At 40.6% G+C, this 19,284-nt stretch overlaps 1 protein-coding gene across 1 annotated transcript; it reads right to left on the bottom strand.

The window, feature by feature from the left end:
• Nucleotides 1-774: 774 nt before the first annotated feature.
• Nucleotides 775-11,158, bottom strand: BCL10 (BCL10 immune signaling adaptor). Its single transcript, XM_037060939.1, has 3 exons — nt 10,810-11,158; nt 3,999-4,287; nt 775-2,206 (listed from the first exon to the last, which is right to left on the bottom strand). The coding sequence occupies exons 1-3, from the start codon at nt 10,864-10,866 to the stop codon at nt 1,857-1,859; spliced, it is 696 nt and encodes a 231-aa protein (XP_036916834.1). The 5' UTR covers nt 10,867-11,158; the 3' UTR covers nt 775-1,856.
• Between the last annotated feature and the right edge of the window lie 8,126 nt (nt 11,159-19,284).

The raw sequence follows: 19,284 nt of genomic DNA, 5'->3' as shown, positions 1-19,284 counted from the left end.
ATCATGTCGGTCATTCAAAGTTAAATGTTTGTTGGCAATGGCTGCTTTTCAGATTAAAAAAAAAAACTTTATAGGATTCAGAAAACTCAAAAGCCTAAATTTGTTCAAATCTTAATTTTATTGTCTATATAGGCATTCAACAATCTGAAAGAAAATGCAGTGTTATAAACTATAAATATAGGTTCTACAACCTAACATTATGGTCTGATTCTGAGTAGATCCTATTTAAAAAAATAACTGCATATTAAATTGTTTTAATTAATGAAAAACCTGCTTTTGCTTTTAAAAAAGATTTCTTTAAATGTAATGCCACGCACGCTCAGTTGGTTGAACATCATCTCGCAAACTGAGAAGTCAGGGCATAAGCCTGGGCTGTGGCCGGAGTCCTGGTTGGGGCGCACGAGAGAGGCAACTGATTGATGTTTCACTCCCTCTCTTTCTGCCTCCCTACACCTAACACCTATCTCTAAATATAATTAAGGTCTTTAAATGTAATGCCATTATTTTCTTATGCTACACTGGATGTGAAACATGTTTCTCCATAATCCTTAGAAGATGTTTACACTACAAAGATTACCCAGTCTTTTTTTTTAAATTACCCAGTCTTTAAACCCAATATGCCAATCTTCTTCAGGATTGATTACCTCACTGGTTTATTGAGAAACACAACTTGATCTCACACTTGAAATATCTTCTACAAAAATTAGTACATATAAAATAAGTATTCTAGACATTTACTTCCTATTAAAAAGTTTGAAACTTCCAAAACATAGCACAATTCAAAAATTTTTATTGTTAATAGCATGTTTCCATCTCTGCTTTAAGTAATGGGAATATTTTTGAGGGATATCAGGAAATAGATAGAATCATACTTTAAATGAACACAATGAGCACCTAATTGATAAATGCATAAATTTAGTCAAACTTTGTGATGTAACAAAAAGTCAAATCAAACTAACGGCCCCGTTTGTTCCAAATTGTATATAAAACAGACTGTCATAGACCCACATAGAAAAGAACATCTTGTGCTAGTTATTTAAACTTGTACAGTGGTCCTCAGTAAAAAAGTGTAAAAAGTACAGAAAAAGTATTTTTAAGAATTTCACCAAATTACAGGTAGTAATGGGTTTTTGTAAAGATTTTTCTTTTGGAATGAAAATGCTAACGAAAAGAATGTGAAAATCTCAAGAAAGTAGCATGAGTCAGTAAGGTTAATAAACGTATTTTGGCTAATCGAGACCCTAGGTGGCTCAAACTGGTCACATGTTCCTCCACATCAGAAGGGGACTTTGTAAGTGTCTGTAAGCCAAACTGAGCAGGAAAGAGATTTTTTTTTTGGTACACTGGTATTTTTTCCCCATTAGTGATCGGCTTTATTAGCAATTACAAACAGCTTAATACTGAAAATTTACTGTTGGATGGATGGAAAGGACTGTTAGACTGTGAAAATTTCTAGCACAAATGCACTGAGAAACAACATCACTCCCATCCTAAGACTCCATTATCAAATAGAGAAATGTTCCTTATTAAAATTGGTCTCAAAACATAAAAAATGTGAAAACACTGAATACCTCAAAGAAGGTATTAGGTGGATAAATGGTAATGGGAAAATATAATAAAAAATAAACTATTAAAAAAATACAAAATTCTGAAAAGTACATGATCCACATGATTTACTTTAGCTATCTAAAAATATGCTTCTTTCTTCCCCAGAAGAGTCTATATACAAAGTGCGCTTACCTTGCATTTTAAAAGACATGTACTGGTGTTAATAAGTCATTACAGCAGTTTTATAAAAAGATTCATATATTTTCAAATATTAGTCATTACTAAAAACATTAAAAGGCTGTGAACTGTCATTGCCGTGAAAGAGCACGTGATCTTAGGGGGAGGAACATCTCACTAGAGTTTCCACAAGTTCCTTCTAACTGCAGGTCTGGGGGCAGAGGAGGAGCCCCAGGGTCCCCGGGTCTGGGAAGTGTAGTTGAAGAGAAGGTGGGATTTTCAGCTTTGCCTACTTCTAGAACAGGCAAATTCAGAGATGAATCAGTAGAAAAAAAGGGGGCTGTGCTGGATTCGCCTTCTGGATGGTACATGATAGTGGATGCTCTCCGTTTTTCAGAGAAATTACTCTCATCTGAATTTGATCGAGAGATGCTGTTTGTGGCTCCATCTGGAAAAGGCTCACAGTTGCTACATTTTAGTCCTACAATGAAATTATATAGATGTCAACGAAAAAGTAACAAAAAAAACTGAGTGCATGCCATCTTGTCACTTTTTAAAGATTAAAAGCTACCACACAAACAAAATTCAAATAGCAATTTATAAATTGTCATAACCTATTTCACATTTCATTTGCTTTTCCCAACAACTATGAAATGTATACTATTATTTACATTTTCTAGATAAGGAAATAGTCTCAAGTCAGCTAAATGACATGCTATGAACTTAATTTGCATACTTATATACTTAACCATTAAAGGACTTGGGAAAAATAAAATAGCCTAAAATCTTTCATAAAATAAGAAATGGCTTTCACAACTAACATTCTTTAGCATACTGGCACACACACACACAAATAATACTCAATAAAAACAAAATGTAAACAGAGCATATGCTAGCTAAAATAAAATCTATGAGTTAATCAATGCCAATTACTGAATCTTGAATCACAGGATGTTAGAAGTGGAAGGAATTTAGGAGGTCATCTGGGATAGTCTCTCACTATCAGGGATGAGAAAACAGAGGCCCAGAACAGTTAAGTCATGCCCACTCTTCCAGGACTAATTCATGGAACGGGGGAACAAGATTCCAGGCCTCCTCTTCCCACTAAATAATGTCCTGGTTTTCAACCAAACGATATACTTAAATGACGGTGGTTGTTCTGGTGTAAGGATTTTTACCATATCTAAAGAATGTAGCTATAATTAACTGCAGTATAGAAAGAATGAACACGAACACAATTTCTTTCTGTTATGCTTAGAAAATATTCCACCCATAACTATCGATATGAACAGAACCTTCAGAGTCGAGAAATTTTATGTAAAACCTGCAAAGTCTATGAAGTACATTTATGTCATTTTTTCCCACTAGTTTTTCACTTCACAATACATTCACCATTTCTGTTCTATGCTATAGAAACTATTTTCTTAAATATGGCTCAAAAAGGAACACTTCCAATGTGTTCTAGCATGGACTTAGAGACTGTGATGTACTTAAGGGCAGAGCCCTACATTACTCATTTCTGTATCCCCAGGGCCTAGAACAGTTGGAACAGAGCCATGTCATATTCACATTAAATTTAAGTGCTCTGAAGAGAGAGAGACAGACAGTGAAATAGGAGTTTGCAGGAAGTGGGGGCGGGGGATTTAAATGGTACAGGCAAGTCTACACAGCACTCCTACCAGCGAGTGTGTGTGCTCTAGGGTGAGAATGAAACAGGAGACGTGAATCTGCTATTCCCTTCATCAGTCTCAGTCCTTATCCCTCTCTCATTTTGCCAGACTGAGTTTAATTCTAGCATTAAAAGTTACATTAAAATTTATATAACATAATTCTTATCAACACAGCCAACTACTTCATCTTAGATCAACTGGTAGGAGAAAAACCATCTATCAGAGTTGGACTTACTAAAATACTTTGCTTACATACTATTCTTTATGTGTTAAGTACATTTTCAGGGGTTACTTTTGAATAGATTTACCTGACATTCTGCTGATGTCAGAAAGAAACCACTGAGTAGCCTGGGACTTTACTATAGTTAAATTTTCTAGAAATGATATTGTTAAATGAATATAAATACAGAACATTAAGTGATATTCCACTTTTCCAATGTAAGGACACCCTATAAGGTTAAAAATGCAAATGAATGCAAATTTGAAGCTTAAATTTTTGAATAAATACAAAATGATCATTTTGGGGTTTTACTGTTCTTTTAATTTTACTTTTTAAAAGCACTGTTACATTTAAATGCACTCTCATATACCTAACATACTTACCTTTTAGATGTTCTAGTTTTATATTTCGAAGTTTCAGCACTTCATCTGTAATCTTCTGTATCAGAAAGTTCTGCGTTTTTTCTCGTCGAATAGACTCAACAAGGGTATCTAGTCCTTTGGGGTTTTCTTGTAAGTAATCTAATAATTTTCCAGCCCTTTTTCTACTTGACGTTCGGCAAGAAATTTCTTCAGTGTCTTCCCTACTGAGTATTTTTTTTGCACGTAGATGATCAAAATGTCTCTCAGCTATGATTTTTTCACACAGATACACACGCAAATTTTCTAAAGCCTGAAAAACATAAAATATGCTTCAATGTTACCTTTTTTTAACACCTCAGGAAATTATGCAGGTGACTGATTAGGAATCTTAACTGGTGGGAAAAAACATCCTGAAGTCAAGAGGCTCAGGCTCCTAAAAACGCATGCTATTAAGATAAAGGTCCAAGTAGACAAAGGCAGATCCTAGATTAGCCCTGGCCCATGTAGCCCAGTTGGTTGGAGCATTGTCCTATAAACTCAAAGGCTGTGGGTTTGGTCAGAGCACATAGGAAAGGCAACGAATCAATTTTTCTCTGTCATGTGATGTTTGTCTCCCTCTCTCTCCATCCCTTCCCCTCTTACTAAGATCAATAAGCATGTCCTTGAGTGAGGATTTTTTTAAAAAAGTCCTAGATTAGACATCCCTCACATCTTCTGTCCTGCTCTGATCTCATTTTCACACCTATAAACAAACACCAGGCTATTGTGAGGAGGGGCCATTCTACTTCTGTGGAAACAGGAAGCTCTACAGGGGGACACCTTTGGGGGTATAGATGAGAGCAGAGGCTTCCATTCATTTTAGTTACTATTTAAAATGGCATCCAGGATTAGTAAGGATCGCAGACGATAATGTAGTAAGTAAGAGGTCTCTTAGCTTATAACTTTCATGTTTGTTAATTATCCATCCTCCTAGAGTAAAACCATTAGAACCCCCCTCCCCCCACTAAACTACAAGGGCCCATAATGTATCTATCTTTGGAGTCAGCTGGAAAGACTGTAACTCAGTCAGTTAGTAGAAGGAAGGTAGAAAAATGTGGGGGAAAGAAACTTAAAGGTATGGTGAAATGTTGAAAGATATTGAAGAAACAAAGAACAGCAAATCACAGAAAACAGGCCTAGATCTGAGAAGTAGCTAAGGGGACTTGTATAGCAGAATAATGACATGGGTCCCAATAAATGGCATTAATAGTCTGACACCAATGACTGTATTCCAATTCCTTCATTTACTACACGTCATCATGGGTAAGTGACTTAACTCCTATATGCCTTAGTTTCCTCATCTAAGTGTTATGAGGAATAAACTCATGTAAAGTTCTTAGAAAAGTATCTGGCACACAGTAAGTGATCAATAAATGTTAGTGACAATCACAGTGATAAATAATTTGACTCACATTTATCATTATGAGCAAAAGGCAATGGCAGATCTTAGAAATACCTTAGTATATGTTGGCAGGAAAGCAGGCTCCGTGAAGGTGAAGGGTTCTTATAGTTCACAGTCCACTGAACCCCCACAATCATTTATTTATATATTCACACAACCAACATTTCAAATATCTAAATACCTAATATAATAAGAGCAGAGCACGCAAAGATCAGTAAGACCTGAATCCTTCATGCAAAGGGCACATGGTATAGGTGGAGAGTACATATCACATACAAACCAATAACTGTAAGATAATATGATATTACCCAGAAAAAAAAGACTATTGGCCAAGTATTGGGGAAGCACAGAGTGAGCAACTGACTACTTCCAAGGCCTGGGAAATTCACAGAGGCTACACTTTTGCACTAGAGACATGATGGGGCACGTGGGGAAATGCTGAGCATTCTGGGGCAGCTGGAACACAGGCTGCATATGACAGGGTGGTGAGGAATGTGGCTGGGAAGGAACATTGGGGTGGAATCACAGGAGAATTTTTATAACATGCTGAGGAACACACATCTCCCTGTAACCAAAAAAATTATCCAAGGTTTACAAATAAGAAGCAATTAAGAAAACTTTTGTAGAGAATGGGGGGGAGCAAAAACTAGGGTGAAAAGAAACCAATGAGAAGATTGCAGCAAAATCTTACATAAGATATGTTGAGCATATAAATTTAAACTGTGAGGATTGAGAGACAAGCTACAAGATGAACTTTGAACTTGAAAAACCTAATCTGTTGTCATTTCCACCATCTATATGCTAATGATTCCCAAATTTGTGTGTGTGATCAAGACTTTTTCCACCTAGATATCCCAAAGGTACTTCAAATTCAACATGTCCAAAACCAAATTTATTTCTCTTCTTCTTTTCCTTTGATGTTCTCAACTCATTTGGGAGTACCGCCATCCAATAATGCTATAAATCCATAAGTGATCCTTGACTCTCTCTTTTACTCACATTCCACCTCCAATAACCTATCCATCAAGACATGCCACTCTACCCCTTATATTTACCTAACCTGCCCCTTCACTTCATCTCTATCATCAGTATTACTCCAGTTCAGGTCCTTATGATATGGTGCATGGACTATTCACAATGAGCTTCCTACTTCTCTCCTCCCCCTCAAATTTCTCCTTTACACATCTATCAGATCTTCCCATTTTTCAAGAGAAAATGGAAATCTGGAGTGTTATAAAAAGTCTAATAATGAAATGCCCTCAGTTTTTTTTTTCCAAAATTTAAAACACAGTTCCACCTTGACTTAAAAGGATACATTTCCTCAATCAAACAAGAGCAGAAGAGTAGAGAAATCAAGAGCATGGCTCTGGTCTCAGAACCACCTCAGTTCAAACCTTGAATCTGCCATGTACTTCTGCAAGAGCTGGGGTACATTACTTATCTCTATACTTCCTGCTCCTTATTGATAAAATAATAATAATACTTTGGAGGACTTCTAGGAGAACTAAGTGGGACAGTGCATGTAAAGGCCTGACATAGTCTGAATCACAGTAAGTGCTCAATGAATAATATTTGGTAATAGTGGGCAGGGCGCTTCATAATATGGATCCTACCTACCTCTGCAGTTATCTATCTCTGTAATCTATCACCACCTCTACTGGCCCTGGTACTTTGTGCTGTACCTCAAACTGCTGTTCATCACTCTTATTATTTCTTTCCGTTGTTACTTTTGTCTTATTTTCTCTTCTCTATACTCCAAGTTGCTATTCATCCTTTAAGATTCAGGACAGTGGTCGTCTCCTTCAGGAAGCTTTACCTAAACTCCCCAGAATAAGTTAGGCACCCTCCCCTCTATCTGTGCAGTACCCTGTGTATACATTCCATTTTTCAATACAGCAGGACTCCACTTTTCATCTCCCAGTTCATTCTCAGGCATTTCAATTATGTCCCACCATTCTTCTCAGTGTCACCAATGACCTTCTTCACGCCAGATCTGATAATTTTCAGTCATCTTACTTCTCAGCATAATGGACACAGTTGACCACTACTTCCTGGAAATACTCTTTTCTTGTCTTACATGCATCTCCTGGCTTCTCATTTCTGTGGCTATAACTTCTCACTTTTCAAAACTCTTCTATGATCTCCCTCTTCCCTTCTAGCTCCCAACTTCCTAGATGAACTCATTTAATTGTACACTTGTATTTCCAGCTCAGATCTCTCTTCTTCCTTTTAATAATTTACTTATGTTTTTCCCCAATTTCTATTTGTGTCCCTTATACTCACTTCCCACTGCAATCACCACAGTTGTCCATGCCCATGAGTCCTTTTTCCCCTGACCCCTCCACCCCCTAAGCTCCCCGCTCCCCTACGTCCCCAGCTGTCAGATCTGTCTTCTGATCTTCAGACTTGTAGGTCAAATTGCTGATTTGACACTTCCACTTACTAATCTCATTCTACTCTCTTCTTCAACTCTTATCAATCTATCACCACGGCTTATCAGTTCTACTTCAAAATGAATGTGGAATTCTCTTGCTCCAGCCATTTCCACTGCCTTCGCCCTGATCCAAATGACATCATCTTTCACCTATATATATATTCTAAGAGTCTCTTCACTGGTTTCCCTCTTTTCACTTTGCTCTCCTCAGTCTATACAATAAGCAGAGGGATCTTTTAAAAATGTCATTAGTTTTCCCAAGTGTATAGGTCCCTACTACACTTGGGGGAAAAAAAATCCAAACACTTTACTACAATTTATAAGACCCTTTGTAATCTGCTTCTAGCCCACCTTCTTAACTTCACTTCAGGGCACCCTCTGCCTTCTTCCAGTTTCCCCAAGTCACCCAAGTCTTGCCTGCTCAGGTTCTTTGCAAATTCTATTCTGCCTAAAATGCTCTTCCCCTAGTCCTGTCACATCCTTCAGGAACCACATTATTATTTTTTTTTTTACCTTTTAAAAAATCCTCACCTGAGGATATGTTTATTTTTAGAGACAGGGGAATAGGGAGGGAGGGAAGGAGGTAGAGAAAAACACCTGTATGAGAGAGAAACATTAACTGGTTGCCTTCCATATACACCCTGACTGGGGATCAAACCTCAACCTAGGTATGTGCCCTGACTGGACTGGATCCATGACCTTTTGATGTATGGAACGATGCTCCAACTAACTTGAGGCACCTGGCCAGGCTGGAACCACTTTAAATGCAACCTTCCCTGACCATCCTATCTCAAGTAGATGCCCCCAATATCTGTTTGTCTCCTTAATAGTATTTACCGTAATTAGTAATTACACATTTATTTGTTTTCAAACCTAACGATCTACATGTTTGAAGTAGGCAAGAACCAGGTATGTTTCATTCGACTGTGTATCCTGAACTTAGCAGAATGCTAAGTACACAGTCTTTTGGATGAATGTATTTTACAACTTGATATTATCATTTTAGGTCTATCTCCCTCTTCCTAAAAAATCAAGTTTTTTTTCAAACTAGGATTGTGCCTTAATTTTAGATTTTGGAACTGTGAGAGTCAACTGCAGTTATCAGCCTCACAGCAGCATGTAATCCAAATTAATAAAAATGAACTAAATTCAACAAAAAAGATAAAGTAAACAACTAGATGGTGCAGAGGGGAGGGAGGAGTACAGTGAAGGAGGATGGGTGGTGGTATACTATTCAAGACAGAAAACACAGCAGGAATAGCAAGGGGCCTTGGGGGGAAGAATGATAAAAAGTTCATTTCAGACAAGGGGAGGAATCTTCAGGACATAAAAGTGGATTTCCAGCAGATATTTGGAAATAAGTGCCTATAGTTGAGAGAGAAGGAAGTTCATGTACATGGGAGATAATTTAAAAACCTTCTAAGGTCATAACCCATTTTGAAAATATGACAAAAATTTCTAAGAAAAATATGTGCACATACTTTTTTTTCATAGACTTCCTGAAACCCATCCGTGATTCCCAAGGTTATGAATTTCTGATATGGCTATAAAATGAAATCATGGAGATGAATAGCATCAATGAACTCATGGGAAAAAATAAGGCCTGGACGCCACTCTTCACATCTGTGTTTGTGTACAGGCTTTATATCCTCCCACTTGTAAGCTCGCATTGCCTATTTTACCAGCTATGAAATGGGAACGACAATGATCTCGAAGTTTTTTGTAAAGATGAAATGGGAACATTGTAAATTGTGTGACAGCATCTGAAACATAGCAAGACTAGCGCTTCAAGTTCATGGTTTTACTGACACACATCTTGAATAAGACAGCACTCATTTATTACATATTAATTATCAACGTTCCAGCCTTTTCTAAACTAGACTATAAAGCAGGGGCCTGATTGTTATTTTTTGCGTGTGTCTGATCCACGACAGTACTTTCCATACAGTAAGTGTCCCTTACATATCTGCTGAATGAGGAAACTAAGGCACAAGTCCCAATCTATGTCCAATTTCTTTCTGCTAAGGAATTCCAACCGTAATCATGAGTATAATGTAATAAACGTTACAGGGGAGAGAAAAAGAGGAAATTTGAAGTAGACGAACATTTAAAAAGCTGTTGTCCTGTCCAGTTTCCAAGGATGACTTTGTAAGTCTTGTGTTGTTAAGCCAGAGCGCACTTCATGTTGAGTTTGTGTTTTTAATTTGAACTGATACAAACTCTTTTAGTGGCAGGCACTCATACAGGTCTCAAACAGCAAAACAACTAAAGGCATAAGAGAAAGAGAAACAAGTCCTATCTCAACAAAGCCACCGTTTATAAGTGTTAAAATTTTCTGCAGCACCCAAGCAGAAGAACAAAATTTAACTACTGAATCTTTTCAACGTTTGCTTGTAAAGTATTCTCGGCTACAGGTATTCACCCCCCTCCCCTCAATTTAAATATGTGGGCGTTAGCTTATTCGGGGAATTCCAGGTTGTGCTTTCAGCTGCTGAGCTTCCCCCAACCCCCTCGGTAAAAGTTTCACATATTTACTCCACTGTTTGGGACAGTTTATCTGGTCCAGCTTTTGCTCCCGGCAAAACCAGCCCGGGGAGTCAAACTGAAGGGAGAACGCGAGCCGTCCGTCCCTAACATCGCGGGTCCAGAGCGCAGGGGGAGGGGCTTTAATCACCAGGGGGTAGGTGAAGAGTGAGCAAGAAGCAGACTGCGAAGAGACGCCCCACCCAAGAAGGTTTCAGACACCCAAGTCCTGCTTTTAGCGATTTAAAACGCGGATTAACAAGTCGCCAGGGGATTACTTACACTAAGAACCCTCGGACGCTGGGCTCACCAAGACCCGTGTCCGCTCCTCCCACTCGCAGGCACCACCTCCGATCCCGATTCGGACCCCCAGCTTCCGCGTTCCTTGCCCGCCCCCAACCCGCGGGGCGCCTAGGCGAGGAAGTGCTACTCACGTCCTTCTTTACTTCAGTCAGGTCCTCCTCGGTGAGGGACAGCGCGGTGGGCTCCATGGAGGCGGGGGATGGCGCTTCTTCCGGGTCCGGGAGCTCCGGCTGCGCCGCCCCACCTAAGCTGGGGGCTTCGGCCTCAGGGGGAGGGGCGAGGGGCTGAGGCGGCGCAGGTCGGGAGGAAGAGCGTTACCCCTTTGAAAACAGAGGGGTGCGGGCGTCAAACTGCAGCGCTTCCGGCCGTGCCTGTAGGGCAACAACCATGCAAACTTACGTGTCCGGACGGCCCTCGGAACCCACACTCCTTCCCTATCCTACAGGCTCCGGTGCGGGTGTCTTCCCTCGGTGAGGCAGGGCCACAGGCAGAACCCGCCCCTTCTCTGGGGCAGCCAATCGGTGCCAGCCCACGGGCCAATCCTGTCCCTCCCCCCCGCAGCTGAAGCCTTTCAGGAGAGGCTCCGCCCACTGCCTCAGGTCTTTTGCATGTGGCTGGGTAGGCCTCCCGGAAAGGAATCGTTTCCGTGGGTGGAACCAGTAGCTACAAAGAACGTGGGCACTCCCCGCCCTCGCAGACTGCTCACTGGTGGAGTCTGGTCTTGGCTGACTGTAGCCTTTGGGTTCCTCCCTTATCCCAGACCCTGCCCTACAATTCCCTGCTGTGTTTTCTAACTAAAGATTTTAAATTATTTGGCCACACGCTGATATGCGCGCAAAGGTATACACACAGCCTAACCACAATACTAAAGACATTTTTGAAAGAAAAACTACCTACAACCCCGCCACTTTAGCACCTAATTTAACGTCTGCATATCTTTTGGTTACTGTTCATTATTAACACATTTCCTTTTCCACCTGTAAATGAAGCTATTAAGTCTACCTTAGTAGGCCTGCGGTGTAAATTAAATAAGATAAATGTTAAGTTTCTTAGAGGTCCTTAGCAAACAGTCGGTATCTAATTTATTATTTATTATCTTGTATTAAACATTTATTGCTAGTATGTACTAGGCATCTTATCCTGCATTTTACTGTGGGATACTGAGGAATAGACAGCTAGTCTCAGAATGTTATTCTAATAGTGTGTAAACAAAGTAACGTGAGTAATATGGGTGGGTCTCAAAATAGTCCTGGGTCCAACCATTGTTTGGACAATATGCTAACTAAACTAGAAATGGACTAGAGGGTATTTGAAGCTGGAAGAGTAGATAAAAATAACAAGAAAACTAAAGACAAACTTCAGAACCCCAACATTTAAGGAAAGAGAAAGCAAAAGAACCAGAAAAGAAAAATGCTGCCAAAGACACACCAAGGTAGTTTTGATCACAACACAGGGATTCTGTTTTTAACTTTAACGTAATGCCACATGTCTTTTTCCACATTCATACACTGTATTTCTTCTGATTGCTTAATCTTCCATCATCTTGGTTTTACCCAACTTACTTAACTATTTGTTCTTTCATTTCACAAATATGCATATTTATTTAGTGTCAACTAAGTGCCAGACATTGTTTTAGGTACTTGAGAAAACAGCTGTGAGCAAAATGTATTTTCCTTTCCTTCTGGAGTTTAAATTCTAGTGTATGTGTGTTTGGGGCAGGGCAGACAGACATTTAATGTTGCGTAAATGATTTATTGTGTTAGAAGATGATAAGCACATAAAGTATAAAACAGGGAAGTAGGATGAGGCTTTATGATGTGGTAAAATTTAAAATGCAGTGGTTATGAATTATAAATTCTGTATGTTGAAAAATATTGAATAAGAAAATAGGTATAAGATTATAAATGTTATTTACGTGTAATCAAAAGTTAAAATAAAATAAAATACAGTGGTTAATGAAGACCTCTGTGAAAAGGGGAGATTTGTGTTAGTACTTGAAAGAAGTGAGGGAATGAGCCATGTGGACATACGGAGAAAGAATACATGAGTAGAGAGAGAAGTCAATGAAAAGGGTTCAGTGTGACTGGGAAGGGTAGGAGGTGCTTGTGCCAACATAAAAGTTTACTCTGACATTATTCTGAGTCATATGAGCTCACTCTGAGTCAGGCAGGAAGCCACCGGAAGATTCTGAGCAGAAGAGTGACAGGATCCGATTTATGATTTGAAAAGGAGAACTTACACTTGCCTTGAAGGAAGGAGGTTGGAACAGGGAAGATCAGTTAGGGAGCTATTTCCATAATTCAGGCCCTAGGACTTGATGCCTCAGAACTGGGTTGGTAGCTGTGAGGGTGGTGAGAAGTGGGGAAGTGATTTCATTTCCTTTCAAAAAGATCACTGGCTGCTAAGTAGAGAGTAGATTGTAGGTGTAAGGGCAGAATGGAGAGACCAGCGGGAGGCTACCACAGTGAGCCAGGCAAAGCTAAGTGTGCTGATTAGAGTGGGAGCAGTGGTGAACAGTTCTCCACGGTTACCTTGTAATTCCCAATTTTTCATTGTTTTTTAACATTTTAATATATATATATATATTATTGATTATACCATTACAGTTGTTCTATTCCCCCCCTTCATTCCCCTCCACCCGGCATACCCCCTCCCCCACCATTCTCCCCCCTTAGTTTATAATCATGTGTCTCAAGTTCTTTGGATTCTATATTTCCCCTACTATTCTTGCCCTCCCCCCTATCTATTTTCTACCTACTGTCTATGCTATTTTCTGTACCTTCTCCCCCCTTCTCCTCCTCCCACTCCACTGTTGCTAACCCTCCATGTGTTCTTCATTTCTATGGTTCCTCTCCTGATCTAGCTGTCCTCTTGGTTTGCTTTTGTTTTAGGTGTGGTTGTTAATAACTGTGAGTTTGCTGTCCTTTCACTGTTCACATTTTTCATCTTCTTTTTCTTAGATAAGTCCCTTTAGCATTTCATATAATAAGGGCTTGGTGATGATGAACTCCTTGAACTTGACCTTATCTGAGAAGCACTTTATCTGTCCTTCCATTCTAAATGAAAGCTTTGCTGGATAAAGCAATCTTGGCTGTAGGTCTTTGGATTTCATGACTTGGAATACTTCTTTCCAGCCCCTTCTTGCCTGTAAGGTCTCTTTTGAGAAATCTGCTGACAGTCTGATGGGTACTCCTTTATAGGTGACTGTCCCCTTCTCTCTTGCTGCTTCTAGGATTCTCTCCTTCATTTTAGTCTTGGCTAATGTAATTATGATGTGCCTTGGTGTGTTCCTTCTTGGGTCCAACTTCTTTGGGACTCTCTGAGCTTTCTGGATTTCCTGGAAGTCTATTTCCTTAGCCAGACTGGGGAAGTTCTCCTTTATTATTTGTTCAAATAAGTTTTCCACTCGTGGCTGTTTCTTTCCCCCTTCTGGTACCCCTATAATCCGGATGTTGGAACATTTAAAGATGTCCTGGAGGCTCCTAAGCCTCTCCTCATTTTTTTGAATTCTCATTTCTTCATTCTTTTCTGGTGGGATGTTTTGTTCTTCCTTCTGGTCCATTCCATTGATTTGAGTCCCGGTTTCCTTTCCATCACTATTGGTTTCCTGTGCATTTCCCTTCATTTCAATTAGTTTAGCCTTCATATGTTCCTCTAATTTATGACTATAATCAACCAGTTCTGTGAGCATCCTAATGACCAGTATTTTGAACTGTGCATCTGAGAGGCTGGCTATTTCTTTTTTGCTTAGAGTTATCAGCTCTGGGGCTTTGAGTTCTTCTTGAGCCATCTTTTGGACTGTTTGTGCCTGTTACTATTAGGATCGGAGCCCTAGGTGTTCACCAGAGCAGGGCAACTCAGTCTCTGGGTTGTGACGCTGTACGTGGGGGTGGGGTCAAAGAGGAGCAATGGCTGTCCCTGCTGTCTGCCACCTCCCGCCACTGCGCCGCAGCTGCCACCGTCACCGGGGCCCACGGGTTTCGTCCCACTGCACGCGAATGTGCCACCGTGGTCAGCCCTCCACCCTTGGGTTCACCCGCTGGGGCCTGCGCGGTCCGTCTCACTGTGCGTGAATGTGCGACCGCAGTCAGTCTGCCTCGCACCCCGAGTGGGTCCGTGCTGCCTGCGCGCCTGGGTCGGGGGAGCTTTCCTGCCCGACCCTGCATCGCTGCTGGCTCCGCCCCTCTTACTGGTCCTGGTTGAACGGTTCGTTGTTGTCGGACTTCCGTATAATTCAATTTTCTGTTCGTTGGCTGTGTCTTTGTTCTCCAAACCTTTGTTGTATTCAAACTTGGTTGTGAGAGAAGGCACAGTGTTTCCATCTATGCCTCCATCTTGGCGGAAGTCCCCCAATTTTTCACTGTTATAAAACATTTCATATTTTAGAAAACATTTTATAAAATGAAGTGTTATAAAAACACTTCACATTTTCACCTTCATATTCCCCATCTTTTTTTTCTTTTATCATTTTCTTTGCATAAACTTCCAGGAGTCGGTGTATAGACCCCCAAAGTAATGACTATTTTTTTGTCCTTTCATAAACATATTTCCATAGGTTCCACCCAAAGTATCGGCCCATTCATGTGTAGCAATGAACTGTGTTTTGTGATAACAATACCAGCTCTGCTGATGAATTAGGGGATTCAGAACCCACCAAGGTAGAATGATTTCAACAATGTCAATTTGACAGACCCATTTTGGTCCAGCAATTGTGATGTTGCTGATCAATTGCTGTTCTTTTTTAAATGAAATGATAAAAACACACCAAACTATAAAGAATAATATTACAAACACCCTATGTTCATTACTAAGATTTAACAAATATTGATATCTTGCTACATTTGCTTCTCTTGTGCCTTTTGACTACCAAATGTCAGTAGCAGACATCTCTGGTTCTTCAGCCTTCTTTCATGATGCTTACATTACATCTGATTTTCCTGGTTGTTGACCACCATGTCATTTCTGACACCTCTAACTTTCTTCCATCTTCAGTATTCATTTCCTTATTCATTTATTCAACTAAAAAGTTGTGTTTGCTCTGTGTCATAAAGGGAGTTATGAATGAGGCGCAGCTGAGTAAGGAGCTTAGGTATTTTTAACAGCTGAAAGTTTAATAGTTTGTTTTTGAGGCTATGTCTCAATGTTCTCAAGTCAAATAGTGCTGAAGCAGCTATGCCTGAATGGCATGTACCTATCACAGAACTAGTTCATGGTCAGCATTGTAGTTCCTTCTTTTCTTCTAGTGTATCATACTTCCTTCGTAAGCAAAACCATTTCCCCTTCTCTTCTAAATCACACGTTCAGACTATAATGAAGGTTGGGCATATTTTCAAGAAAATAGTCCTTCCCATTCTCTACCTTACCACAATTCTACCTCCGCCCCATCCCCTCCACCCTACCCCTCTGCAACTTCTAAATGTACCATCTGCCTCTTACTGTGAAATACGAGGCCCTTGATTAATATACAGTGAAGGACAGTTTAGGTGCTGCACACATAAGGCTAAGTGGCTAAGTGGCTATCACAGTGGCTAAGACTGAGGATGTTTGGCACTGGACAGACCTAGGCTGGTAAAATAATAGCTTTCTAGGATTGCTGTAATAAATTACCACAAAGTGGGTAGGCTTAAAACAACCAAAATGTATCCTTTCACAGTTCTGGAGGCTGGAAGGCCAATATCAGCAGGGCCATGCTCCCTGAGAAGGCTCTAGGGAAGAATCTTCTTATCTCTTGCTTGCGTGTGGTGGTTGCCAGCAACCCTTGGTATTATTCTGTTGTTGTGGCAGCTTAACTCCAATCTCTGCCTCCAGTCTCTGCCCCCATGTTTATGTGGCCTTCTTTCCTGTTTTCCTCCTATGTCTCTGCTTCCAAATTTCTTCTCGTAAGGACACTAATCATTGGATTTAGGGCCCACTCTAATCCAGTATGACTTTGTCTTAGTTTGGTCAAATAAGGTTGACCAAGTAAGGTCAACATTCCAAGGTTCAGTAGACGTGAATTTTGGGAGGACACTGTTTAACGTAGTATAGTTGAAGTCTAGATTTGCCAATTATTGACTGCATGACCTAGGAACAACACATAAGCTTTCAATAAAGATAGCTATTATAAGAATGCAGAATAAGGGAAGAGGAAACCAGTTCTGACTGATAGGACAATGTGGAAGAGGTATGTTTAAAGCAGGCCAGAAGACTTTAATAGGTGGAGCTTTAACTATTGGTCAATGATTTATTCCAAAACTTCCTGCCAGACACCAGGTGCTGTATTGCAGTGAATTCTATTCCACGTGATTGTGAGTTATAAATTTCCTGTAAATAGTTGGGGGTTCAGGGTTGGGGAGTGGTCAGTACTGAACAGACGTTCCTGGATTTTAGTGGCAAGGCAGTATGTGGTGGAATTCAGACATTTCAGCTCAGGGACTTTGTGAAGACTCGAGGTGGTCCAGCCCCCAGGACTGACTCCCAGGAGGGTGTGGGGAGGTGAGCGGCGACCTTAGCAAATGCTCTGAGGACATTTGCAAGTGTACCTTAAGACTAGGACATTGTTGGAGCTGATGAGGGACCTTGAGGGAAGGAATCATTCTCTCTCCGTTTCCTCTAGGAGACTGTTGGTTTGGAGATTATGGACAGAAATTTGGTATTAGAGGCTTGCATGTTTATTGGATAAGACACTTTGAATATAATTGAGGGGGGGCAAGATCTGTATATCAGGAGGGAAATCTTGAGGGAGGGGCTAGATCTCCCAGTCTTACAACTGCCTGGGGGAAATAGTCACTAGCAATTTATTTTATACCCACTCTGAGCCAAGCACATTGCATCTGCTGTTGTAATTTAATCCCTATAACACTCCTTCCAGGTGGGCTTTATTATCCTCACTTCACAAATGAAAAATATGGGATTTAGAAAATACGATTTGCCCAAAGCCATTCTCCTGCCAAGTAGCAGAATCGGGACTCCAACTCACCTCTGTTTGATAACAAGGCCAGTGTTCTTAATGACTAGCCGTAGATCAAGCTAACCCAGTCAGGGAATAGTAATTCAGAGTGTTGCGGGAAAGACTCAGACCAAACACTGGAGGAAGCGAAGTGGAATCTTTATTACACATGCAGACCCAGAGGAGGCAGTCTCCAAATTCTGGGCCCCGATCAGCAAGGAACAATTGCTTATATAGGGTGAGGGGCAGTCTGTCACTTAGACTGTTACTTCTGGCGTGAAAGCAAGAGCAGCTTACAGAACCAGGAAGTGAAACGTTATCTCTAGCACACTGGGGCCATCGTTATCTCTGGCTCACAGGGGCAAGCAAGAGATAAAGGAAAAAACAAGCCATAAACAAGTCATTCCTTGGGTGCTGTGCTATGCTTTAAAATAACTGCCAATTTCCTCTAACAAGAGGAGTTTACTCGAACATTCCCTGGGGCAAGGCAAGAGGTATAATGCATTCAGGTTTGTTCTCTGTCCCTGAAGTAGGTAAAAACAAAGTCAGGAAACATCATGGGACTTCCCAGCTCCCTAAATGTGGAGGAGAATCCCCCAAGACTGCAGGAAAGGGAGCTCTGAGGCTCTTGATGGACCCTGAACTGCAGCTTTGTAAGAAGAGCATCTGCCAAGATGGAGGAGGCCAAGGCATGGACTCCCTGTCCCAGGCCTAAAGTTGCAAGGGATGGAGCAGGATTCCAAAAAAGTAACATCAACATAATTAAGCTGAAGCTGAAGCTCTGGAACCCAGTAAAAGGACTTTAGTCTATAGTGAGGTTTTGCAAATGGATTCTCCTTTGGTGAATGAAGAAGTGGTTAACAAAGCAGCTTCCCATGAATTCAGAGGTTCGAGGTTCTGTCAGATGGAACCCCGGGATACAGAAAGGACCCTGCAAATGAGAGTGACTGCTCCTGCTGAAGATCCACGAAGCACTGTGGACAATAGTGAGGGGGGGCTGAAAACCAGGAATGGTTAAGGAGGGAAAAGGTGGTACCTGCAAATTTCAGGTTGGGTTCCATCAAAGGCTTAATTCTGGGAAGGAATATCTGGGAAGGAATATCCCAGAATTATGAGTGCCTCTCTAGAAAGGTAGGCTGATCACTGAGAGACAGCGTGGCCTTCCTCAAAATCAGTCATTTCCCTTCCTATTAGCCGTGGTTAGAATCAGTGGTTCTCAGTCTGAATTCTTTAGTGGAATCACCTGGGTGCTGATGTCCAAGTCCCATTGCAGAACAAGTTAAAAAAATCTTTTGAAGGCCTGAGCGTTTGTAGGTTTTTTTCTAACAGTCTCACTGAGATATGATTCACATGCCATACAATTCACCTATCTAAAGTGAAAAATACACAGAATTGTCCCCTATTTCATCGTTCCTAAAACAAAACTGTACCATTCAGCCTTCACCCTCACACCTCCCATCTCTCATAACCCTAGGTAGCCATTCAGTCACTTTCTGTCTCGATAGATTTGCCAGCTCTGGACATTTAATGTAAATGGAATGATATATGACCTTTTGTTCCTGACTTCATTCACTAGCATAATGTTTTGAAGGTTCATATATTTTGTAGCAAGAATCAGTACTTTATTCCTTTTTGTGGTGGAATAATATCCCATTGTATGGATATCCTACATTTTGTA

This window comes from Sturnira hondurensis, unplaced genomic scaffold (genome assembly GCF_014824575.4).
Source record: "Sturnira hondurensis isolate 20B ecotype Veracruz unplaced genomic scaffold, ASM1482457v3 Scaffold0013063, whole genome shotgun sequence".
Lineage (NCBI taxonomy): Eukaryota > Metazoa > Chordata > Mammalia > Chiroptera > Phyllostomidae > Sturnira > Sturnira hondurensis.
This window is presented reverse-complemented; position numbering and strand designations above follow the sequence as displayed.